Source organism: Balaenoptera borealis (genome assembly GCF_965194805.1).
Source record: "Balaenoptera borealis genome assembly, chromosome: 3".
Lineage (NCBI taxonomy): Eukaryota > Metazoa > Chordata > Mammalia > Artiodactyla > Balaenopteridae > Balaenoptera > Balaenoptera borealis.
This window is the reverse complement of record NC_138866.1, coordinates 2,024,980-2,052,380: the sequence shown is the minus strand read 5'-3', so window position 1 is coordinate 2,052,380 and position 27,401 is coordinate 2,024,980. Positions and strand designations below refer to the sequence as shown.

Genomic DNA, 27,401 nt, shown 5'->3' with positions numbered 1-27,401 from the left:
GGCTGGGGTCTGATCTGAGGTCAGGGCAGTTTCCAAGGAAGAAATGAGGGCACAACACACAACTGCCCACATTCACTCAGCCAGGCCAGAGCTTTCTCACTCGAGTATTTTGAAAGCATTTTCGTAGGAATGTTTTCTTTTGGTGTATTCTACTGAAGCCCTGCAAATAAAGCAGGGCTGTCATCAGGTGCTGGTAGCAGAAGAATCACCAAAAATATTGAGATGTTTTCTAAGACAGATCACAGGCCTGGTTTCCACTCCTGAGCTACTTCAGAACAAAGCAGCTATCTCGTTAAATTCCTGCTTTGCTTTCTTCCACGTATATTTTGCCCAATATGAAGTGTACGCCGTGCACGACAAATGCTGTCTCCCACTCTGCAGCACTTTAGAGTCACGTCCGGCAGGGCTGTGTTGGACAGAGCACACGCGCTGCTGGATGTGACACAGAGCCTCTCATTAACCCACACGCACAGCTCCGCAGCCTGGGCGCGCCACAGGCAAAACCTACGGAGAGGAGTTACTGTAGTTCAGTCAAGCGCCTGACTGTAAACACACCCAGGCGGGCTGGGCTCGGAGCCGGCAGGAGGGACAGCAGCTCCAGGCGGAGCGGGGGGCCGCGCAGGGCGGGTCACAAGGACCAGGTGCACAAGCTGTTCTCCTCCAGACACAGGGGGCGGGACTCACAACCGCGTGAGGACTGACGGACGGTGGGCAAGCTACGACAGTGAGCACCACTCCGATGCAACGCTTCTTGTATTTTTTCTGAAAACCGCAGCCAAGACTTTTTTTGATTGACAAACGGATGTTTTTAAAAACTTATCTGTCAGAAAGAACTATTTTGGTCAAGACAATTTTCAGGGCAATTCACCAGTCACCAGCTTTTGTTTTTTCTCTTCTTAACTCTATCTTTCAGATTTTATCCACCAAGAACTCTCCAAATGATACCAATAATTACCTCGTCCCAAAATCAATGTACAGGACCCTAAAACTGCTGATGGGAGCTGCTAGGCAAAATGAACAAAAATAAGTTTATCTTACCTCACCAAAAGCACCTCTTCCGATTACTTTAATTATTTCGAAGTCTTCTCGATGAAGTTGCATTTCCTTCACCAGTTGTGTAAATGGTTTAGCTACAAGTTAAAAAAAGTAAAATTAACAACTTTAATAAGTTGACAACAGATAAAAATTTAATTGATTGGGGCATTCCATTAAGTTACACTTTCTTTAGAAAAAACTTTACTTTTTAAATGAATGAATACTTTTTAAGACACTTAATATCTGTAAAGTCATTAACATTTGGGAAGTCGGTATTTATGCCAAATTAGCGTGGATGTTCATACTGGCACCTGTACTTCAATATCTGTTATAACAAATACCATCACAACAAAGATCCCCTGGAAAAATCATGAAAGCTGAGCTCTCCCCGCTGGGCACCCGTCTGCTCTGCAGGGCGGCACAGGCACCGGCTCACCAGGTCCGTGAGCTCTGGGCACCACTTGCCAGCTCTCAGGGCCACAGGGCAGCTGGGGGGGGGGGACACAAGGCGTTTCCACGACAACGGGCAACCACCCTTGAGAGACGCGCAGAGCCCCTGACAGTACCGGGGGCAGGGCTGGGAGCAGCACTCCACACCGCTCCCACGAGGTCCGCACACACGTTCTTGAGATTCATTCCATGACCATCCACATTTCAGGAAGAAGAAAACCGAGCCAACTTTCTGTGGAAAGGGACTGGGTTGGACAGTGTCTCCCCAAAACCTGTGAATGCGACCTGATTTGGAAGTGGGGTCTCTGCAGATGTAATCAAGTTAGGATGGAGTCACAAACAGGAATGGGGTGGGCTCTAAATCCAGCATGACTGGCGTCTGCATAAAAATAAGAGATCCGGACCAGAGACACAGAAAGGGGAAAAGTCACGTGAAGATGGAGGCACAGATTCGAGTGATTCAGTTACAAGCAAGGAACGCCAAAAACTGCCGCCACCACCAAAGGCTGAAAGAGACGGGGACAGACTCTCCCCAGAGCCTTCAGAAGGAGCATGGCTCTGCTGACACCTTGACTCTGGACTTCCAGCCTCAAGAACTGTGAGAAGAAAAATCTCTGCGACCTCACGCCCCTAGTTGGTGGTAATTAGTCACAGCAGCCCCAGGACCAGAAGCCCCGCGCTGTGAGACTCCAGAAGCAGCACCCAAGCGCTGAGCACCCACCCTCGGTCTAGCAGCCGCTCCGTGACATCTCCTACACCTTCTCCTCTTTCCACCTTCAGATCTAAATCCCTATGTTTATGCAGACTTTTATTTGTTCTCTACAGATCTTTTTCAAATCCTCCACGATTACAGCTTCACAACATTCCCATGGTGGGGGGAATGGGCAAAATGTACCAGGGCTCTTTCTGTGTTGTTTCTTGTAACTACACGTGCATCTACAATTATCTCCCCCCAAACCTGCAATCCGGTATTTTCTGGGCTTCTAACTGAGCTCCATATTATGAATCTAACTCCAAATTTTTTTCTCCTTAAATAGTTGCTTAGTACCACCAAGGTTTGACCACCATGGTTCAATGATCCAAGGAACAAAAGCCAGAGCACCAGAAGGTTCTTGGTGCCTATTAATAGGCACCAAGAACGGTAAATACCCATTGGCACAGAGATTAGGGAACAGAACACACAGGCCCTGACTTATTTAGGGCGGGGGGCGGGGAAGCCAGGCTAAAGAAAACCCTTGAGCTAGAACTTAAAGGTCACCTATGGTTCATCTTTCTTTCAAATATCACCTAAAATATCCATTCCCAAAAATCCTCATGGAAATACAGACTTTAAACAGCCACTGAAGATCACAACCTCTCTTGGCATCTTCTGGGGGAACCTTCCATGGAAGGCAAAATGGTACCTTCCATTTTACTGTGAAGAAAAACAATCCCAACAAACCACCACCAGGACAGCGAGTCTGGGAAGGAGATGATGCCGCTCCGCTCACCTGTGAGGGACCCATGTCACGATCACACTTGGTGTACACTGCCGAAACACTCGCTCTGGCAAGGGTTCAACACAGCATTCCGGACTCTTCTACAAAAATCCCAAAGACTCACGAAACCTGCTGGCCACTGTTTTAAACGTGCAAATCAAACAGCAATTTCCATGGAAATCAAAGAAAATTCCACCCATAATTGTGCCATGAACCACTTTAACTTCACATGTTCCCATTCCAGCCCCTGACCGTAGACACGGTCAATGTTTATATAGCTATTTTTGTGTATTCTGCTTTTATCTCATTTCTTACATTTTTCATGTTTCTATACCACTCAACTAACATTTTAACAGTTGCGTAATATTTCACTAAGTTGACACACCAACAATTTATAATTGTGTCTACTGAATGGAGAGGTTAAATGTTTTTTTATATTATTTTCTTACGGTGAATAAATCTGCAATGAACTTTTCATGCACACAGATTTTTTACTATTTTAAATTAATTTTGAGGATGAAACTCCAGGACTCTCCAAAGGGCGCTAACATTCTATCTGGTTCCTGACCTGCCTTCCAAGCTGCATCTCCTGAGTCACACCCCCCTCACAGCCACACACTGACGTCTCGTCTTCCTTTGAAATCAGCAGTTCTTTGATGCCTGGCGAGGCGGTGTTCTGCCACATCCGGCTGTGCCCCGTGATGTTAATTATCCATTCATGACACTTGCTCATTAATCACATCTTGATGTTTTTTAATCAACTGTGTAAGCGCTTTACTTTGGCTCTGTCACACGTTAACAGCTGTAAACACTATTCCTCCATTCTGTTGCCTCTTTTCATCTGAACTATGCTATTTTTATTTTATAGCAATTATTACTTCCAATAAAAGTATCATTTTTAATAAAATCAAATTCATTTTTCCTTTGTCATTTTCTTATTAATAAGGCTTAGAAAGTTATGACTCGTTAACAATCTGACAGTCAATCCTATTTTTGGCCAAATGGCTTTTTAAAATAGTCAACCCATTATTCATCTGCTGTTCAGAGTACGTTGGAGCACGGTGTGAAGTGTTTATCTTAATTTCTAGTGGTAGCGATCTGTGTGTATGTAAGTGGTCCAACGACACGCTATCCAGTTCTGTTTACTCCTGCCCGATCTGGCAGGAGGGGCCCAGGGAAAAGCCCTGGCTTCCTTCCACTCAAGAGGGTCAAGTCCTACGCGGGACACCTGGTCGCCGTGCCATCTTAGGAGAGTCATCTGCTCCTCTGTGACTAAGTTTTCTCATCCCTAAAACAGGCAAAAAGTCCCTCCTCCCACCTCAGTGAGGGCTGAGGCAGAGAAGCGTGCAGTCCCTTGTGGCGGATGAGACCTGGCTAGCTTTCTCTTCATCTTTTCTTTCCACATCAATTGTCTTACTTGATGTTCCTCGACAAGTTTTTCTCTTATTCTTTTTATAGAACCTGTTTCTGTTGCTTATGCATTTTACACAGCCCTGTACAATTTCCCTGAAATGCATGAACACGGCTTTATCAGGGCCAGTCTGATAAACGGGGGAAGAACTATGGAAACACCCCAAATGAAAGCTTGGAAAGATAAAGAAACTAAGAGTCAAACAACAGGAAATCAACTATGTGAACAAAACCTAATGTTTAAAAATAGAGAGCACTAAAAAGGATCCAGAAGGAAAGCATTATTTTTGAAAAATATTAAATATTTTCAAACAGTTCTGAGGATACAGTAAAAATATTGTAGTGCTATATAAAAATCATTAAGACTGCATTAGCTAGAACCAGAATAGAAAATTAAATCACAGCAGCAGACCACCCCACGAACCATACAAGTACTGAGAGGCCATGAAATCACTCTGACAGGAAAGACTAATAAGAAAGACGGAAGGACTTACACCCGTGAAAAGGAAAAAGAGTGACATTTCAAATGGGGTGTCAATCAGTGTCAACACAAATACAAGGTGACCGCACCATCCGGACTGGGTAGAGTCAACAGACAGAAACCACACCAGTTATTTGAAGAAAATATAACAGAAAGGACTGTTAACTAGGTAACCAAAAAAGTTGAAAGGGGGTATTTCCCTGGCGGTCCAGTGATTAAGACTTCGCCTTCCAATGCAGGGGGTGAGGGTTCGGTCCCTGGTCGACCCCCGGTCAGGGAGCTAGGATCCCACATGCCCGGCGGCCAAAAGACCAAAACATAAAACAGAAGCAATACTGTAAGAAATTCAATAAAGACTTAAAAAAAAAAAGTTAAAAGGGAGCACTGGATTATCATGAGACAGCAGGTGCAGGAAGCAAATGCTAGGCTTAGGATTGGGGAACCAAAGGCAGAAGCTGGGATTTGTGAAACCTGGGCCAAGGGCCCCGCCCAGCTGAAACTCTTGAGGCTTGGCTGCTGCTGCCGTTTACTGGGGTCTCTAAGCACAAAGGCGGGCCCTAAGGGCTGGGACCCAGGGAGCTGAGAGGGGCACTCGCCAGCTAATGCTGGGGTCTCTGCAAGTGCGGGAAAATGCCCAAACCGGGAGCAGCTGCCCACTACCAGAAGACACTTCCTGCCAGGAGGAGGCTGGCTGCTAAGGTGCCACAGAGGAGGGAAGCCGGCAGGAAGCTGCAAGGCCCACCCCCACCCCCGTCTCCCTCTAGCGCCTCCTTTAGGCAGAGCCCAACGGGAACAGGAGTCGGAGCCCAAACTGGGTGATGCTGGGGTAAGGAGGACGTCCGTGCGGGGACAGGAGATTGTTACATACAGAAGGATTGATCACATCAGTAAACAGGTTCAGTATAACGGGGGCCAGCTTCCTCACTGTCAGAAGAGGGAGTTACGAAAAAGGGAGAACAGACCCTACAGCACTGGATTAGAAGTGGAGGTATCAGTGTGAGCTCGTGGTTTTCACTATGTGGACGCAGAAAAGATGCAGACATAAATGGGTGTGCACACACATACGGAAGCCCTAGCTCTGCCTCTGGAGAGGGCCAGGAGGCGGCAACACCCGAGCAGCAAGAGGCATCACTAGTGACAGATCTTGGTTTCTAAATACCATTCTCCAGCTAAGGGACCAGGACACCTCCATCAAGTCCAGAGGTGGGTCAGGGAAGCGCAGGTGAGCCTGGAACATCTTCTCGTGCCCGAAAATAAGAAAGCGCTCAAAGAATGGGAGTGAATCAAAATAAATACGGATAGTCACAGATTATCCAGCCCACTAAATAAAACAAAATCAGGAGTACACACTGATATTAAATAAATCAATGTTAAAATATCTGATGAGAAATGGGATATTTACATAGCTTCAAAGTACATCCAAACGAAATACTTGCTGATCAAACAGAGGAAACGGTGCCTGCGCAGTGCTGTCTGGGAGACACTACCTAAACCAAGCGATCAGAGTGATGCGATCAGGGTGAGACTGTGCGTGCCACCCCAAAGGACGCAATGAGAAAAACACAGTGTCACCTCTGTGATTTTCCTGGCAAAGTTATAAAAGCTGAATTTAATCATGAGGAAACGGGAGGAAAACCTAAATTGAAGAGATATTCTACAAAATGACTGGCCCGCAACGGTTTCAGTCATGAAAGTCAGGAGAGGCCAGAGTCCCCACAGAAGGGAGAGAGGAAGACAGCACGGAAGTCAAGTGAGCGTTGGTTCTCAGGCTCCTCTGCTACAAGAGAACAGCAGACTGGGGCTGGGTGATCCCTTGCTAGCTCTGTGTCAATGTCATACTCCCGACCTGGGGCTAGAGAGCAGCCGGGGCTGCAGGAAATACACGCCAAACTTTCAGCGGGGAGGGGGACCATGCAGGCAACTTACTCTCAGCTCCCTGAGGCACTTCTTTATACTGTTATTTGCAACTTTTCTGTAAGTTTGAAACTGTTTCCAAAAAAGTTTTTAACCTCTTTTTAAAGATCATCTGTCGCCATTTGGAAAACAGGCCATGAGGGCAAGCATGGAAGGAGAGCTGGGGGACGCCGCTTCCCACAGGAGGTAAGCGGGGCTCGGGGTGTCGGGCCTGGAGCCCCGAGGAGGCCGCATCCGGTTTCCCTCTGGAGGCGCAGTCACCTGCGACATGGGTGAAGCAAGAGGAGACTCCAGGATGACTGCTGGGTTTCGAGCCTGGGCAACTTGATGAGTGGGTGCCACTTACTCATGTGGAAAGACCCAGGGATGATGGGGTGGGGTGGGGAAGGGAGCAGTGATGGAGACACTTCACAGTTACTGCTGCAGAGCCTGAGACAGTGAACAGACCAAACTGATTTTTCTCACAAGATTCTACTGCTGTTTCACGTTTTCAAAAAAGTATCCCTTCAGAACAGCCAGCTGACCTGGGGGTGGGTGGGAGGAGAGAACCAGGCTACGGCTAGGAAACTGGAGCTAGAGCTTACTGGGAGGAAGCAGGGCAGCAGCACTTGAAAAGCATAAATGCTCCTCCACTAAGCCTAGAGCTTGCAATGCTCCTCAGAATACAAAACGTTATCGGCAAAATTTTATGAATTATATCCACTGGGGTGCAACACAGCTTGTCACACACTCTTAAAACATGCAGGATGCAAAGCAAAACCACAACCACCAAAACACCATTAGGGATTCATTTTAAATATCATTTATATTAAGATTAGAAGACAGACATTATGGATAGCTTTGAAGAAAACAGATCGGCTGTAATGCTTAAAATAATGTTTGCTTTTCATGGTGATAATGAACTGGTAGATTTTGAAGTAAGACAACATCACTATTCTAAATTTTAGAAAGAGTAAAATGACCTCTCCTTCCCACGCCCTCAACAAAAAGCTGCCGAGTCAGCAAACACTGGCTGGGACGCCACAGTGCGCCAGCACCGGGACACCATGCTGCGGACAGACGGGCACTGCCACCCTCCGGCTCAGAGAAGCGGGCGCAGGCCCACTGGCTGGCCCTGCGGGACTCTGCAGTCCAGCGACTGTGGGGTTGACACCCACTCGGAGTCCCGCACCACACACACCCTGACCTGCAGCTGCAGCCTCAGACCATTCCCCGAGCCCCCCCCATCCCCATCCCCGTCCCTCCGATGCAGACCACCATCGCTCCCCTGCTCCTGCAGCTGGTCTCCTCCACCCACTCGCCACCTCTCCAGCCCTCTAGCCCCACGGTACCATCTCCTCCAAAATCAACACAATCCCATCACTCCCCTGCTGATGATTCCTCAACAGTTTTGCATGGCTCTTCAATAGCATCTAAATGCTCACAGAGCTTGCTGCAGGTCTGGGCCCTGCCTGCCTCCCCCCTGCCCCGCGTCGCCCCTGTGCTCCCCTCAATCCCACCACACCCGTCTTTCAGCTATTCAGGCCCTCGCTCAACCCTGGGTGGGATACTCCCTCCCCGCCCCCATCTCCCCCACCAGCTGCTACTGTCCCCGGGGTCCCTGGCTCCAGCCAGGTGACTAGGTCAGGAGCCTGCTAGCCTTCTAATAAGTGAGCCTCGCACGTGTATCTGCTCACTGCCATCTTCCCCGCTGGACGGGAGGGCCCAGGAAGGCACGGTCTACCTCCACCTGGTTAACCGCTGCCTCGCAAGCCCCGACACAGACAGGGAACACAAAAGGGAACGCAGTAAGCACGGCTGACTCAACAACCAGTCATCAGGAAAGGTTACTCTCTCCACTGGGAGGGCTTTTACTTTTTTCTAAGGTAAGAATATATTCAAAACCTTGGGTTATTTGCCACCAAAAAAAGACTGAATAAAGCTTTAGCCCTTAGATAGCTAAACTTTAATTAGAAAATTTTTCCTAATCTCTTCATTCTTCTACAACCCAAGATTGTCCCCTATAAAACTTCTCTTGATTCCATAAAGGCAATGAATCAATCAACCAATCAAGGGCAACCACCGGCAAATATGAGGTCCCAACTGCAAGGGAAAACTGGGAGTCCAGTGTTCCCTTTAAACAGGAAAAGGCTTTGCCAGGAAGCACTGGGGGTGGAGGGAGGATCTTCGGCTGAAACTGACTGAAAACAGTTGTGAAATGAGAAACTGACTGCCCCCACCCCCCCCCCACCCCCGCCCTACCTTTGGTTTGTTTATCAAGAGAGGAAATAAGATCAGACAGGCTGGAAGGAGTGCCCGGGAGGGGCCGTGTCAGGAAAGAGGGCTGTGTCACAGGGCAGCAGCCCGAGGGCAGCGGGAAGCCCGCTCAGCCCGCTCCCCTCCGCGTGTGCCCTGCGTGGCCTCCCCCTCCCCCCGGACCCGGGCATCACCCAGCCTCTCTCCTGACATGGCCTCAGCCCCTTGGCAATCACACATGGAGAACTGGAAACGGTCTTTCAGATTATCCAGTCCAAACAGTACATTTACTAATGAGGAAATGGGAGCCCAAAGGCCAAATGACATGCAGAGGACACTAGGGGCCGCTCTCCTCCCTCCCGAGCGAACAGCAGCTCCGATCCCGGGAAGTTCCCCCTGCCCCCCCCATGATGGAGACCCTCTGCTGCCTGTAGCAACTACCCCCACCCCCCGCTGGCTGGGTACAGTGACGGGCAGCTCTGCAAGGCGTCTCGTGTAGGGAGGAGAGGCAGGCACAGCACCCCAAGGACCCAGGCGTGTGGCCACAGGCAGGACAATGAAGCAGACAGACACGAACTCAGCCCCTGCTGAGCACCCACGGCATGAACTCCCCACGGCCCAGGAATACAGGGCAAGAGCCACGTCTTGATCCAGCACGTGGCAGGAAAAGCAAACACTCTTCCACCAGCCCCAGCTTTGAAGGAGTTCATAGTTCCAAGACGGCTTGAAATCTGTTCTCACAGTTCGGATTGCTGATACACCTATGGAAGAATAACACCCACCATAAAGTTTTTGAAAAATGTGCTTAAATTACATTAAATGGGTTTTACTTGTTTTAATAACTAAGATTTTTTGTTAACTGACAGAATACGATCCTTCATAGGGAGCCCGTCACAAATCCTTCACTATATGAATCAGTTTGAGAAAGCTGAATCTTCCAAGAAGCCCTATTAATTCCCAAATAAAGTTCTCCAAGTACGAACTCTTCCACATAAGCTGATATCAGGAACGACAATGCTGTGAAGTGAACAAACACTGATTTTAACTTAATGCAATTTAAGATTTTAGAGGATTGAAAAGGAAGCCCTTATATGTATATGTATAGCTGATTCACTTTGTTATAAAGCAGAAACTAACACACCATTGTAAAGCAATTATACTCCAATAAAGATGTTAAAAAAAAAAGAAAGAAAGAAAAGGAAGCCCTTTAATACTGTGACTCACAAGACAAGTGAGGTTCAGGTTGAGTCAGTGAAAATCTGAGAAGCTGGGGTGGGGAACGGGTGAGGAAGCTGCACCGAGTCAACAGTAAACCAGGAAACATCTCATTCCAACAGCCTGCCTGCCGTCATGTGAAGGCGGTTAGCCTTCCTAGACCCCGCTTGGGACCGACCCGGGGGTCAGTCACGTGTTCCTGCATCTTTGCCTCCACTCCATAGTTGATCGATTGCTTTTCTCAATTCCTTTTCATTTGGTCCATCTTGCTTTGTCATTACTGAAATAAAATCCTATTGCCTCACTACCGGGTATCAGTTAGAACTGTCTGCCTTCCTGCCTGAGAGCGGCACATCCCACTTGAAGCCTCCGATCAAGGAGGTAGTGACCCAGAGACAGCGGGTCTCCCCCACGAGCTGCCGTGGCGCTGCCCTTTGGGATTCCTTTGTCAAAGCAAAGAACCTGTGTAAAGTGAGTGACCTTCACGCACACACCTCTTCTCTAAAGCCAATTCCCGGGGCTCCCCTGGTGGCGCAGTGGTTACGAATCCGCCTGCCAGTGCAGGGGACACGGGTTCGAGCCCTGGTCCGGAAAGATCCCACATGCCGCGGAGCATGTGGGATCTAAGCCCGTGCGCCACAACTACTGAGCCTAAGCTCTAGAGCCCGCAAGCCACAACAAGAGAAGCCACCGCAATGAGAAGCTCGCTCGCCACAACTAGAGAAAGCCCGCACGCAGCAACGAAGACCCAATGCAGCCAAAATAATAATAATAATAAATAATAATAAAAGAAAGCCAACTCCCTTGCTGATGTGAATACAAATATACATTTTGTTAAAAAAAAAAAAAAAAACCCAGTGTACAACAGCACAATAGGAAAGAGCCAACATCATCACATCCAGATTTCCTGCTACCCAAAGTAGAGTGCTCCAAGGAAACCTTTCCTAAGCCAAACTGGAGTAAAGCAGCAAAGCAATCACCTTAGGATAGACACATCTTGCTAACTGACGCACAGAGACAAAGCAGAGATGCTCTCAGACACAGTGCACAGCTCTGGGGAGATGCCGAGTGTGGTTCCCGGGGAGGCAGCCTGGCGGGGGCCCCTGTCACTGCTGAGGGTGCTGCCTCTGTAACGGCACTCAGCAAAATACACACTGACCGGCATTTTCACTCTTTGCCTTTTTTCCTAAAAGTGGAAATCGTCCTAGGATTTCTCTTGGTTGTCAAAAACAGGTAGGTCTTTCATAAAAGCGAAGTGGCAGAAACCTAATTTTTGATGAGTAGGGGATATCTGTATACAAGTCAGAAAAATGCAACACACAAGTACAAACAGATGACAGCACTACGCTTTGATGTTTACACCAATGAGACAGCTAGTCTCCAGGCCATTTCTTCTGTGAATCATAGAGACATCCTATATATGTATATTCTAAATTTAAGAAAAAGAAAAATCAAAAGTACAGCATGAATACTGGTTAGCAAACTGGCGGGGGAGGGGTAAGGCTCCCCCAAGATCACGTCCCGTTACTCAGCAGAAAGCACACCCGCACAGCCAGGTCAACCACAACCGCCCTGGGTCCCCGTGTTAAGCCCAAACACCACCAGGCCACTGCGCGAGCCTGGCAGATTTCCCTGGCACCTCCAAGGCTGTCTCCTCACCCGCTGACTGAGAGTAACAGCGCTCCTCCAAGAAGTCACCGCGAGTATTAAATTAGATAATCCCCACAAAGCTTTGAGCACTGTGCCCAGCATACAGTAAGTTCTCATTACACGGCAGCTACTGTCATTATCACTGGATGACACTGTATTCTAATCAGTTATTTCTAAGTCATATTTAACACGTAAACTATACCACCCCAAATTATCCTAGCATCCAGCTAAATTACCAACCAAGAAGGTACACTTGTTACAAACAAGCTCTACCAGGCAGGTTACACATAGATGACACCTGGGTAGCACTTAGTAACTGCCACTCAGCAGCCCTGTAAACCAAGTACCCCAAAAAGGGCCCCGTGCAGCCCGGGAGGAGGGTCTCTTTTGAGGAGGGTGTAACGTAACCCACGAGCACGCCTTCCACAGCAGGGCTGCTGCTGGACCTGCTACATTAGCGGAGGGAGGGAAATTTTACCTGCAAGGTCCAGACCACCCCACAGTGTCCATTCTGCCTGCCCCATCCCTGGTGAATAAGCCATCACTGACCTTCCACCTTAACCAGCATTTCTACTGCTTCCCCCTCATGCACCAGAGAGCAGCTGTGACTCGTGGAAGGCGTGGAACGGCGTTCTGACTGTTGTGATGACCGTCACGTTTCCACACACATGGCTACTTTTCTTCAGTGATGCCCCGCTTAAGAACTTCTTTATAAAGGTGAAACACAAAGGGTCAACTAAAGTGAAATTTATGTCTGAGGCAGAGACTGTGATAGGCCCCCTCGGGTCAGGCCTTTAAGCTGCCTCTGCTTCCCCAACTTGCCCAAAGGCAAGTCACTAATTACAGTACAGTGACTGGCAAAACACACGAGCTGAAGACACGCCTGAAAGACCACCATCAGATATATCACCCTATTGCTTCTGGAGAAAATGGGACAAAAACCTTTTAAGAGATTCATACTTTTTTCTGTAGTAAGTAGAATTTTTGATGTAAGAGTTTTAGTTCTCTTTCTGTTTTGTTTGACCTCATTTTAATACGACAGGTAGAGGGCAAAGTCTACGCGGAGTGTGAATGCGGAACAGTAACTCGCTGATTTAGAGCATTTCCTAGCGTGTCTGCTGCTGAACCCAGCATCGGAGTGGCCACCAACAGCAGGCCCTGAGTCTGCACCAGACGTGAGCTACTACTGCCATCCCCCCCCAGCGCCAGCCGCCCTGCAAGCTCAGCGGCATCACCCCCATCTCAAGAGTGAGAAAACTGGAGCTGCACCCTGACCTTAGAGCTTCTTGAACCCAAAGCTGGCGTGGTGCCTCAGGCCTGTGTCTTCTCAGGGCACTGGGTCAGGTTTCTGGGACTGATGGGGAATGCTGTCTCACCTTTCCGCGTCTTAGATAATCTAGTGGGAGAAAAATGAGGCACCGGAGAGCAACTTAGAAAGTGCTGAGGACTTGTCAGAAGGGCCAGTTCTAGTAAACCTCCCGTAAGAGGTCATCTAAGCTACCTTGCTGCTTTGGCATTACACTAGCAAGACAGATATAAGGGGGAAAAAGTTTTAGGTTTTTGTTACCCTCTAATGTACCCCATTCCAGAATTTAACCCAAAAAATTTTCGTCGTTTAACAGAATCAGGGACATAGAGAATAGACTGGTGGTTACCAAAGGGGAGGGGGGAGGGAGAGGGATGGACTGGGAGGTGGGATTCGCAGATGCAAACCGGTACATATAGGATGGATACACAACAAGGTCCTACTGTACAGCACAGGGAACTATATTCAATATCCTGTGATAAGCCATCATGGAAAAGAATATGAAAAACAATGTATATATATGTATAAATGAGTCACTTTGCTGTACAGCAGTAATTAACACAACACTGTAATTCAACTATACTTCAATAAAAAATAAATTTAAAAAAATTTTTTCATAATTTAATATGGCAGCTTGTCTTTCACTCAATTTTCTACCAACGAAGAAGAACCCAATCATGGAGTGAAAAGATCTGGTAAATTGCTTCTCCTTCTCGACTGCAACAATCACAGCTTCTCGTTCCTTTCAACACTGTTCAATTTTCTAGGGCCTTTCAGCCATCTCTGTAGTTTTTCTTCAAACCGTAAGTCTCCCACACCCTCTTTACTACACTGGTCTTCAAATGCAACAGTTCTGAAGAAATTTCACTTTAACATCTGGAATCATTCACCACAAGGGTGAATCCGAAAAGGCCCAGCTCCGTGGGCAGGCAGAGGTGAGGCTGGCTGGTCCTCGCCACGTCCGCCTGGCCCGCTGCCGGGCGCAGCACCTGCCGGCTGGCATGCTCCCCTTGCTGTAAGCAGTCTCATCTCACAGCGACCCTCTGGTCTGTCCTGCGGGAGGGCCCCGCCTTTTTCTCCATCTCTAACACGCCCTGCAAGATCTGAGGAACGCAGGCCTCCAGTCCAAGTTCAATTCAAACCTCACTTACCGAGGAAAGCCCAACTGGGCACCCCTACCAAGGCCGACTCCCTGCAGTTCAGAGTCCCCTTGGCTTGGCAGAGGGCAGGGACAGAAACACACTGAATATAGCACATGGGTGAGCAAGGTAAGAGCCATAAAGAATTTTAAGAAAAAAGCTGTATGGGTGAATTTTATGGTCTGTGAATTTTATCCCAATAAAGTTGTTAAAAGAGAGAGAAAAGAAACCACCTGTGAGGGTATGAGGGAGGGAACTTACAATCTTTTTTGCTTTTTTTGAAGGGAGATGTGAGGATAGAGGTAGAGGGAAAAACAAGTAAAAGCTCTGTGAGGACACAGCTTTTAAAAGCAACCCTAAAGTCCTGCTACCGTATTAGACAGGAAAAAGAGAGAGAGAGAGAGGGAGAGAGGGAGAGAGGGAGAGGGAGGGAGAGGGAGAGGGAGAGGAGAGAGAGGGAGGGAGAGGGAGAGGGAGAGAGGGAGGAAGAGAGGTGTATGCACACATCCATCAGCAGAGTGATTTAGAAAGAGCAGCCTGAGCAAACAGAGGCAGGGAGAAGGGAGCCACAGAGCATCCGAAAGAACACCCAGTATAAATTACATGTAGGGATGTGGAGAAAGATCTGGCCGTGAAAGTGGGACAAGCCAACGTGAACACAGACAGAGCATCTTTATCTCTTTTGGGGGCCAGAGCAAGGAACCCACGGATTTTGTACAGGGGTCTGATACAGTGACTGGCATTTGTGTTAGCTGAATAAACGAATATGTGAAAGCATTTTGTAAACTGCAATCCTGTATATAAATGCTGTTGTCAATGATACAATGACTACCACCTAATCAATAAGGACCCAAAGGGCTTTATAGACACGTTTCAAAATTATCAGAATCAATTAAACAAATACTTATTACGCGCCCACTGTTTGCAAGGAACTATTCTAGGCAGTAGGAATAAATCTGTGAACAAACAAAAATCCCCAACTTCATCAAGCTTACATTTTAGTGGAATAAGACAGAAAAGAAACAATACATATAAGGAACAAGTAGATTATACAGAAAATAGTAAGCCCTTTGGATAAAAGGGAAAAAAAGCAGGGAAACTGGGAGTGTGGTGGGGCAGGGAGGAGAATTACAATTTATATGGTGACAGTGGTCTGAACAGTCAGATTCTGACTATATTTTGAAGGTGGAACCAACAGGATTTCCTGCTGGACTGGATGTGCAGTGTGAGAATTATCCAAGGCGCTGGCCTACGCACTTGGGAGGAGGGAGCTGCCAATGAGTGAGGTGGGGAAAGCAGGACCGGGCAGACTGCGGGGTGAGCTGCCGGTGTCCAGCAGATGCCCAGGAGGCAGCCGGCAGCCAGTGCACGAGTCTGGATTCTGGAGAGGAGCCCGGGCTGGGGCTGTGAACTGGGGTTTCGGTACACGACTGCATTAGGGTCAGGAGCCTGGAAGAGGTCCCCCAGGGAGTTAGCGGAGTAGAGGAGGGGACCAAGGACAGCCTAGGGAGCTTCAGTACGAGGAGAATGGGGAGAAGGAGGCAGCCGGGAGCCTGGGGGAACAGCCAGCACGGTGCGCAGGAAGCCAGGACTTCCGTCCTGACGCTGAGAATTAAGCAGTTTCTGCCATGTGGAGACCACAGGTGGCCTTGACAAAAGCAGTTTTGAGGGAGTGGTGAGGGACGAAAGTCTGATTAGACTGAGTTTGAGAATGGGAAGAGGGAGTGAAGACAGTGAGAATAGACAACTCTGAAGAGCTTTGCTGCTTTAAAAAATAATAATAAAAAGCATGGATTAGATGTTTGAATTCATTTTCACCAAATGTTTCGTTAAAAAAAAAACAACAGGACTTCGCTGGTGGTCCAGTGGTTAGGACTCCATGCTTCCACTACCAAGGGCGAGGGTTCAGTCCCTTGGGAGGGGAACTGAGATCCCGCAAGCCGCAACCCCACTCATTTTGGAATGGAGGAGAAGTCGATCTATTCCAAACCTGTGCTCACATCACACTGATCAACTAGCCCAACAGCACAGGGAGGGGGAGGGGGAGGGGAGGGGGGGGATAGGGGATAGGGATGGGGATGGGATGAGTATTACCGACATCTCAGAGGTTGTAAATAAAAAGGTCACTTTCACTGGCTTAGATGCTAACAATAAACCATGACTCTAGGGTTACAAAGATAAATGTCTCAAGCTTCAATAAGCAATCCACAGAATACAGCTATTTCTTTAAAATGAACATCGCACTTCCCTGGCGGTCCAGTGGTTAAGACTCCACACTTCCAAAGCAGCGGGTGCCGGCTCGATCCCTGGTCGGAGAACTAAGATCCCATGTGCCCTGTGTCGAGGCCAAAAAATTAAATGAAATAAACTAAATTAAAATGAACGTAATGGCACTCGACACTTCTATGGCTAGGCCCCACTGCTTGGCGGTGTCACTCCCCTGAAGGGCCTGCCCACCTGCGTCAGGCTCCCTCCCCATGCACCCTCACTAGCACTTTATTACTATGGGGGGGGGGGTGGAATTAGTGATTTTACTCAATGGTTTTTCTTCAGTTTTTCCAGATTTTTCTCTACTGAATTTTGAGTAAAAACTCTGATAAATAGACTATATTGATAAACATACAGACTGCCTTATCAAGTCAACTACTGGGATTATACACATATATACTTTGATAATACACAGATTTCACAACATGCCAAACTGAAGTATTTAAAACTATCTACGATTTCAGAGTATGGCTTTTTGCTAGTTCAGCAATACAGTAACACAGCCATCTAGAGATGGTTTTATAATTCCAAATCTTACTTGTTAAGTAAATAGATATCTAGGAAACTCAGTAAATGACCAGTTTCACCCTCAGCATTCTGAGTTACTTTAAAGACAAAAAGCAGTACACAGCGCATTCTGTGGTTACAGATGACGCCCTGCAAGTCAGCTGGGCAGGACCCTGCACACACCCAGCGCTGAGACGGGGACGCCCTTGGAGGACTAGGCCGTCACCAGGAAGAGGGGTCGGGAAATGAGCTTAGCTGCGGTGCAGAGCAGGAAGAGAAATCCCTGAGTTCCTCACCCCTTCCCAGCACAAAGCCAGACCCGGGGACCCCCTCCCACACACTTACAACTGGGCTGTGACCCACGGGGGCAAGAAGGAGGGCGTGAGCAGCGGCAAGGAAGGGGACGTCTACAACTCTTCCTCCGAGAATGCCTCAGATTTACAAGGCCTGTTGGATTGAGGCTGAGGGGCAAAAAGGAGCTCAACGCTTCGCCCCTGGAATCCTGTAACAGAGTGAGGCCTCATTTACTCTTCCTGGCCCCTGACTCGCAAGTCTGACCTTGCTGGCACATTCCTAGAAGACACTGGTCCCGAGGCTTTTAACAAAGGACACTGATAAAAACGGCATCTAGGAAGGAAATGGCAACTAAGAAGGGAGTGGGGAGAGTAAAATAAGAAAGTAAGAAGTTTGCAAGTCATCAGCAAATTAGTACATTCAAAGGAAGGCAACTTATTTTCAGTAGTCAGTAATTTGGAGGAATTTTTAGCAAGCGAAAATATTCACCAACATTCTGTTATGATTAAATCAAACTTGTGCCACGGTTCAATTTAGGAAACCTAAGAAGACAGGATCTTGACTTAATACTTTACATTTGTCTTTTACTCTCTTTTCCACCCCAATTATTTGATAAAATTATCACCACTTTCTGAGCATCTACATATGTGTCAGGAATGTCATCTAAGTTTCTAAAACCTACAGGGTAGATATTACCTGCTTTTGATAAATAAGCAAACTGAGAAAACACAAAGCCCAAGTTCATATAAATGCTTGGTATTTTTATTCCCTTGTTATTTATCTTTATTTCCACATATGTGACTTCACATTTCTCATAAAATTAAAAAATTTCAATTTTAAAAAACAAGGGAAAAAATTAACTCCACTTATTCTTCTTCTTGTTCTTAATCATCATCAAGTCGGCAATATTTTATCAAAATTTTGTGTGCCATTGCTGCGAATTCAGAAAAGCCTGGTTTTCTTTCTGCACAGGAAAATAACAGCTGCTTTTAATTTCATGATTAGTACACCTTCTGAGGAACTAACGGTCAATGGTAGCCAGTATCATTTTAGTTAAAGGTGAACTGTAGCACTCAAATTCTTTGAAAACTGGTAATCCAAGCAAACAATTCTTTCACTATCCTCTAAACAGAATATTTGATTTATCGCCCTTCCATGCCCCCATTTGTGTCTGTATCTCTTAAGCGAACATACCCTACAACCCAGTTACACCTACCAAAAAGACAGAAGAATGTTCATAACAGCTTTACTTATAACCCTCAAAAACTGATAGCAACCCAGATGTTCACTAACAGGGGAATGGAGAGAAATCTGTGGTATTCCTGCAATGAGATTCTACTCATCAACAAAAAAAGAATGACCCAGCGCTACACACAACGCTGATGCACCTCAAGGACAGAGCAGGAAGCTCAAGAAATCATACACAAAATATTCTTGATTTCATTGTATGAAACTCAAAACCAGACACAACTCCACGAAAACTCAAAGGGGAAAGAACAGTCTCTTCAACCAACAGTGCTGGGACAAATGGGACAACCACAAGCCAAAGAACAACTGGACTCCAACCTCAGACCACAGACGACGATGAACTCAAAATGGATCAAAGACCAAAAAGTAAGCGCTAAAACTATAAACCTCGTAGAAGAAAACACAGGTATAAATCTTTATGACCTTGGATTAGGCAATGAATTCTTAAATATGAAACCAAAAGCATAAGCAAGAAAGAACGTTTTAATTAAGTTAGACTTCATCAAAACTAAAAATGCTTGCTTCCAGTTGTGAGACAAATAAGCACCAGGGACGTCCTGCACAACATGACCCATAGAGCATTAGCACGCTGCTGCATGGGAGAAGTGAAGGTTGCTCGGAGAATACAGCCTTTTCTAAATCTCTCCTGTCTACTGAGCTATCACTGACACACAGCACCATGTAGTGTTAAGGTGCACAGCACAGTGCCCTGACTTACACATACTGTGAAACGAGGACCACAATAGGGTTAGTGAGCCCCCATCATCTCCTATAGACACAACATTAAAGAAATTTAAAAAAATGTCTTTTTCCTTGTGATGAAAATTCTTAGGATACATAATTACTGACTGTATGCCCCACACTGCACGTTTCAAAGCTGTGACTCGTTTATTTCGTAACTGAAAGTATGTACCTCTTTATCTCATCACAAGGAAAAAATTGTTTTTCTATGTCTTTAACTGGATTTATGGATAAACAAAATGTGGTCTATCCATGCAATGGACTATTATTAAGCCATAAAAAGGCACTGGTGAATCTTACAAACATTATGCTAAGTCAAAGAAGCCAGTCACAAAGACCACATATTTTACGATTCCATTTACATGAAATGCCCAGAACAGGCAAACCCATAGAGACAGAAAGTAGGTTAGTGGCTGCCGGGAGCTGGGGGCAGGGGGGAATGGGGAGTGGCTAGTAACGGGGATAGGGTTTTTTTAGGGGTGATGAAAATGCTCTAGAATTAGATAGTGGTGATGGTTGTACAACTCTGAATATACTAAAAATTACTGAACTGTATACACTTAAAAAAATAACAAACTTAAAAAAAACAGGCATTAACTAATCTGTGATAGGGGTCACAGCAGTGCTTACTAGTGGGGAAGGAGTTCTACACAGGGGGACAAGGGGGTCACAACAGAGCCTGCTTGGGTTCATGACTCATTCATTCATTTACTCAACAGGTATTAGGGATATTTAAAGAAGTTACTGAAATGAAGCAGACACAGTGGCTGAGAGCAGGCACTTGAGTTAGACCCAGCTGCCCCACTGGTGTTGCAAGATCCCTGATCTGAGCCCTGGTTTCCTCACTGGTAAATCAGGGATAATCCCAGCACTGACGGTTATGGGGAAGATTACATGAGACCTGGACATAAACCACGAGCTCCCTGTATCCAGACGTGGAGCCATTATAATCGTGTGTGATCACATGCCCATCACAGAAGACTCACCGTGCTCCCCCCACCTCGATTCCTTTTCCCAGGGTCAGCCCGTGCTCAGGCAGGTGCCAGCACCTGGCCCTCTCCGGGGACACAGGCCTTGCCTCCCTTGCTGCCTCGAGCCCGGCCCCGGCCCGGCCCCTACCGCACCGCCCAGGCTGCTCCTCACGGCCACAGCGCTTTGCGAAGGGCCACTCCCTGCCAGGCCCTGAGGATGCTGACCTCACAGGCCCGCCCTCCGAGAGCACTCCAACACTGACCTGGTTTGAATAAAACAAAATCTATTGCTTCCAAGAAGCATTTTTCAGCATCATCTCATGACCTTCATTATATTCCATGCTCATGACCCGTACATATGGAGCTGGACTCTTTTATCTGAACACAAGTGCGTGGAATTCTTGGTTAATGGGATTGTTATTTACTTTTACACTCATTCAACTGAAAACAAGAGAAAAACGAACTTATGTCAGGGCTGCAAAAAAAATTCTAGCACACGTCCAGAGACCAGTAGAGTCCTATTCAAGCTCCTAAACCTTCTGTACGTAAACCATTTTCATCAGTGTTCATAATGATTGCCCAGAGCCAAATACTGAATGACCCAAGTCCGATCTGACAATGTCTCTGAACTGGATGGTTGACATATAAGGTGTTTAAAAAAAGGGGGCGGGGGGAGGGGGTTTAAAAGTAACCCTTTTCATGGGTGATCTTCTCTTATTCAAAATTCACTCAAGCTTTACCATATTCAGTGACTAGCTCTGTATTTTTGCCCAAGGAATAAATGTCTCTGGAAGGATGTGTTTCTAATGAAATTACATGAATCTTCTAGAACCTACTCCTATGTCAGACATCTGAGGCTACAAAGAAATGCTAGACTGCAGCCCCCAGTGGCCAGACGTGAAGGAGAATAAGAATATTCAGAACGGCAACAGCAAGCCACACAGCAACTCCAATATTTAACCTACTTTCAAGGCAACTGCTTCTGAGCCAGAGAAAAGAACCAGGCAAGCTGCCCTCAGAGTGATGCACTCACTTCCCTTCCAAAAGGGGGAAATAAGGAGCAGCCGGCCTCTGTGCCTGCCTCGGCCCTGACAGGAGGGCGGCTTTGACCTCTGAGCAGCTGTCACCCACCTCAGCCCCAGATGGGCCTGCGCTTCCGGGTGCTCGAGCAGTTTCAAAGCCCTCGCCCTGCAAGACTAAGGTGGAAACCAAGCCTTTTCAAAATGCTCATAAATGTACAGAAGAACCGAGTTGTGTGGTTTTGTTTTTTGTTAAAGAAGCTTATAAAGTTGTTGGAGAAGCACTTTAGATGTGACAAAAATGGCTTCACTCATTGTATGTGCTGTTTATTTGAACATCAACAATTAGATATGTCCAAGGCTGGATGCCACACTCTCCACATTAAGTGGTACATCACATTATCCAACTGAACCCATGTGCATTTCTGAGGTACTTTTTAAAAAGTAAGCGAACAAGCCCTCTGCTTTGTATTTTTTCACTAATAAAATGTCAGCGTAAAGGAAATGAAACACAAAGGAAAATAATCCAGACACTAGAGAAGGTTAAATGTCCTCCTGTATCTTCTATCTTCGGCTCACCGTTCACAAAATAAGTTAAAAAGTAGGAAGGAAGCCGTTTGTATATAAGACTTTTTAAAGCGTCACTCCGGTTTCATCTAGCCATTGGTAAGCCGGTCCTCTTCTCACTAGACGGCCAGAGATGAGACAAGCTGAAAACAAACAAATGACAAAAGCTTCCCGTAAATCAATACAATTTTACTGAAAGGTTGGCAAATGCTAACATTTCAAAACAGGACATCTAGCTTTGTGAAGTCTACCTTTGCACACTATAAGAACCAATCAAAATAGCTTTCTCCTTAAGCAATCCTTCAGTAAAATGAAAGATTTATATTACAAGTGTTATTTGATTAAAAAAAAAAAATCACACTTCTCCAGAATGTCTGGTGATTCTGAGTGAACTGAATCTGCACACCCCCCCCCACCCCCGGCCCCAGTGCTCTCAGCAGGAAGCTGTTTGGCTCTCCTAACATTTCAAGGGCACAGCCTTTGTTTGGCCTGTCGGCAGGTTGGCTTTTCAGAGCTGGATGCACCAGAGGGTACGGCTTCACTGTCAGACACAGCCAAGCATAAACTACTTTTTCTGAAGTCCAATTAAAAAACCAAAAGCTTAAGATCATATTTTAAAAACTGAGTCCTCAGCAATGTCAATTCCAAAGTGTCTCCAGCAAACAACTGTTATGCTATATTTAAGACCTGCCTTATACTTTACAAAATATCTAAGATAGATGCTACGAGCCCAGCGTGTCTCTTGGAGCACCGTGCTGGTCATCCAAGCTGAACAAGCACCTAGATGAGCTTCTGGCCTTGAAGTCAGCAAGGACCCCTTCCCCACGTCCTGGGCAGCGTGGCCGTTTCTGACACGAAGGACCCTAGAGGCAACCCCGCACCTCTCACTTCCCTCGTCCCCCTGCTCGGTCTCGGAACGCCGTCCCCGTCCCCCACTGGGAGCCATCACATCCTCCAGTGCAGATGACACTCACAACCTCCCAACCAGCCTCGAGGGCTCGTCCCACCCTGACCCTGACCGTGCGAACCCCAGTTTAAGAGGAGACGCTGAGAATCACTGTGGCTTCCCTATGGGACCAGCCTTCTCACACCTAGAGGCCCTGGAACTCTGCGGCGGGACGGGGAAGGGGAGCACCTCACCGGCACGGAGGACGCTGAGCGGCAGGGTGGGCAGGGGGCACAGCAGGCTACCCCAGAGCCCCGCCCACCATCATCTCCAGCCGGGCCCTGGCCTGCCCCGCACAGCCCTCCGGAATCCCGGGTGCCCCGGGTGCGGGCCGCGCGGAGGGGCCTGCGCTGGCGTGACCAAGGGTGGGGGGTTAAGCGAAGGTGCGAGAAGGTGACCGGGAAGGCCCGCGTGGGCACCGGAGCAGCTACCAGAACGTGTCTTTAGGAGACAGGACGGGCGAAGGGGCGGCTGGAGTTGTGTGCCACGGTGTGCAGCGTCACCGCCTCTTCCATAACCCCACCGGTCACTCAGGAAAGGCCGGCGGGGGGTGGGCCGCCTGTCACACGGCTGCACAGCTGTCTGTACCTCCTTCCCCCCCGGGTGGCTTCTACCCTCTGAGGATGCTCCTCGCCCCTTCTTCGGGCTCTGACCCACCTTCCCAGCCTCGGGCTCCCCACTCCCAGCCCGCACCCTCCACGCAACTCCTCAGCACCGTCCAGCCACGCCCTCCACCCAGCAAACCTCCACCTGCTCTGCGACCAGATCAAACGCGCCCGACCAGCTCACGTCACCGAGGCCTCTCATTTCTCCAGACAGAGGAAGCCGCTCTGAACTCTGGCCACCCAGCATTTTCTCCAGCTCCACGCCAGGCAGTGCTCACTGGCTGCCTAAGGACGCTGGTGACAGAGCCTAGCCTACCCGCCATCCCACACAGGAAGAGGGGCACCCGGCACAGGAAGAGGGGGCAGAATCCGGCACAGGAAGAGGGGGAATCTGGCACAGGAAGGGGGGCACCTGGCACCGGAAGGGGGGACGGCACTGGAGACCTCAGACCCCGACACCCTCCACTTCAACTTGCAGTAATAAACTCAGAACAAAACACCAGCGAGTTCTGACAAAAGACAAACTAAGAAAAACTATCAAACATAGAATATAGAAAAGATGCTAATTTCCCTAATATAACAGGGAAATAGTAGGGAATATTAAAATACAAAGTTCTAAGAAATTTATAAGAAAAAGCTGAACAAACCAATATGAAGTGTGGGGAAAAGGGAAGGATACTAGCAAGACATTAATCAACTCTTCAAATTGTCATAAAATGCCGGGAGCGGGCAGGTGGGCTGAATCAGACACGTGGGCTCCGCAGAAAGGAGGAGGGGTTCAATATTCTATTCTCTCATTGAGATTCCTATAATAAATTTTTTAATGGACTTAGAAGATAATACCAATTGCTATCACTTTTATTACACTAATCACGAAAACAAAGAATACCAACATGTGAAAAATTCAAGCCATTCCAAAAAAGGAACAATGACATTTTCAAACATGGGGTCCTCGACTATTTCATATCTAAATGGACAGTGAAGGCATGACAAGGGATATTAGGCTAGAAGTTTTTGACAAATGAGTTTCCTTTTACAAATACTCAAATCAACTGAAATCCAAACAGAAAGAATCCAATCTCCACAAGCTCTTGTCACAAACCACACGGCAGTTTTCCTCACTGGAAGCATATCTGGGCATGAAAATCAGCTACACGCCCAGTTTATCTGTTATGAATTCATTTGTTTTATTGCTGGCATTCCTTCTGGGTCATAAAAGTTTTATGAGCTGGTAAACATTTCGTACAAACTCTGCAAAGCTGCCATGACTAACGGCTTCAGTATTCGGCGTAACAGATCTCTACAGACCCTGTCCTGGTTAACGCCGGTGCAGCAGCGCGTACCCTGGGCTCTACTTTCGGAAGGTCTAGGTAATAATGCTCTAACTGCCAAATGTTGACCTGAGGACTCTCTTTCACTTTGAAGAAAAGAGAATACCATGGGAAAAGTGGAAAACAACAGTTAAATTTCTCCACACCAAACTTTATTTTAAAAAAACATTTAAAGTTCATTTTACTGGAGAATATTTTTCGCAAATAATAAATGTAATATTTTTAGCATCGTTAAACTTGCAATACAATTCACAATAATTACTGTAGTAGGGAAGAAATAAGCCATAAGAAAAGGGATGTGGGTGGTGCTGTGAAATAGATATTAAGAATGGTGTGAATTTTTAAAGCTTTTTTTTTCCTTACAAAATGAAGCTTTGTTTATATTACAAACCAATCGTTATGAAAATGCTACCAGAGAGGAAAAACTATAAAATCTGATGGAGGGGGTGAGAGGTAGGATGAATTGGGAGACTGGGATTGACATATATACACTAATATGTATAAAATAACTAATAAGAACCTGCTGTATAGCACAGGGAACTCCACTTCGCTGTACAGTAGAAACTAATACAACATTGTAAAACAACTATACCTCAATTTAAAAAATAAAAATAAATAAATAATAAAATCTGACGGACTAAGGATCTAGCAGTACTCAAAAACATCACCACTCAGTAGGGACAACTAGTAATTCTATATCATTTTTAGGGAAGTTTTCTAAATAATCCACGATAAAAAGAACAACCAAGAATTACCAGTATTTGAAGGAAAATCATTAAGAGGAAAAGTTCCAAGGTGAACAAAGAAGTGACCCCACAGGAAACATAAATCAGGGAGAACACTTTTAAAAATTCTAATTAGTATCCTCAGAAAGAGAAAATTACAGCCAACTTCTACCCAGCACCTCACCATGATCATGAAGCAATATCTTTTTCAAGAGGGAGACATTTCGGGGCTTCCCGGGTGGCACAGTGGTTGAGAATCCGCCTGCCAATGCAGGGGACACGGGTTCGATCCCTGGTCCGGGAAGATCCCACATGCCGCGAAGCAACTAAGCCTGTGTGCCACAACTACTGAGCCTGCGCTCTAGAGCCCGCCAGCCACAACTACTGAGGCCCGTATGCCTAGAGCCTGTGCTCCGCAACAAGAGAAGCCACCTCAATGAGAAGCCCGTGCACCGCAAAGAAGAGTAGCCCTCACTCGCCGCAACTAGAGAAAGCCTGCACGCAGCAATGAAGACCCAATGCAGCCAAAAGTAAATAATAAATTTAAAAAATAAATTAAAAAAAAAAGAATATATATATATATATATCCCCCCACCATGAAAAGACTCTAGCAAATCACTGAGTCAATTTGGTAGTTTTTGTCTTTTTAGGAATTTGTCCATTTCACTGACAAAATAAAAGAATCCAAGAAACAGTGACGTGAGCAATAAGAAACGGTGGCAGCTAAGTATGCCCAGAAGCAGCAAAGGAAGTTAGGAAGAAAGTCCAGGGGCTCTTCAGCGCTAACATCTGGACGACTCTCCTGCTCAAGGCACAGCATAGGTGCCTTCTCGCGGGGTCCAGTCACACAATTGGGTTTTACAGTGAATAACAGTTACATACCTAAAATTATTATACATTCTAGTCATTAGTTTCCAATTCTTACAACCAACTTAGACAGAATGAAAAAGACTTCACTGTAAGTCACAACATAACATAAATGCTATAAACTTTGACAACATAACATTGGTAACGCCCCCTAATTAACTACTGAGAGAAAACTAAAAATGATGTAGCCACAGGCATAAAAGAAATAAAAGTAGTTAAATTATTTCATATACAATTCCATGTTAATAAACCAAAGGTTAATGATAAAATGAATGGTGTTTCTTAAGGAATATTAATTATAAAATCAACCAAAAGAGACAGAAAACCCAACAGAATACTAAGTTTGAAAGTTGTCTAAGAATATCCCCCACTGAAAGTCACTGTATTCAGATAGTTCTTCACTCTGTAAAAATTTTCTTGAACACAAGACTGAAAGCTTTATAATTTTTCATAAAAAATCTTATTTCTTAGCATAATTCTGATACCAAAATATTCCAAAGACAACATACAAAAGTTAAAACCACTAACTACAGACTCCTCTTCAATTAATAAACAAAACATGAATACAACAGGTTTGACTGTGCAGTTAGAGAATAAAATGCCATGGCTAAGTGTGCTTTATCCTGGCAATGTATGAATGATTCAACAGCATTATGTATATTAATATAAACAATAAAAATTAATAGTCTATCAAAGACAAAAATCACAATCCTCTTGATATATGTAATAACCATATTCTAACATTAATTTCTTATGAAAAATTTTAAATGACTATAAATAGAAATATATTTTGATGTTAAAAAAATCTTTCAAATCAATATTCAATTTTAATGGAAATTCTAGAAGATGCTCTAAAATTTAAAAAGAAGTAAAAAAATTATAATACAACTAAGGGGAAGAAGACTTTTAACCTCTATGACATACCCTTCTGTACTGCCTGAATTCATTAAATCGCAAGCATACATTATTCTTATAATTTTAACATTATTTAAAATAAAA

The 27,401-nt window shown here is 46.1% G+C and overlaps 1 protein-coding gene and 1 long non-coding RNA gene across 4 annotated transcripts in view; both read right to left on the bottom strand.

The window, feature by feature from the left end:
* CDC42BPB (CDC42 binding protein kinase beta) overlaps positions 1–27,401 on the bottom strand; it is a 111,852-nt gene that overhangs the window by 69,388 nt on the left and 15,063 nt on the right. For all 3 annotated transcript variants that reach the window (XR_014243301.1, XM_082387408.1, XM_082387407.1), the window contains exon 2: positions 1,039–1,130. Coding sequence is in view for 2 of the 3 variants with exons in the window: in XM_082387408.1 (XP_082243534.1) it covers positions 1,039–1,130 (92 nt within the window). In the remaining variant the exon portion in view is untranslated. The remainder of the gene's footprint in view (positions 1–1,038; positions 1,131–27,401) is intronic.
* Positions 21,668–23,171, bottom strand: LOC309626606. Its single transcript, XR_014243314.1, has 2 exons — positions 23,069–23,171; positions 21,668–22,071 (listed from the first exon to the last, which is right to left on the bottom strand). It is a non-coding gene; the product is annotated as an uncharacterized lncRNA (long non-coding RNA).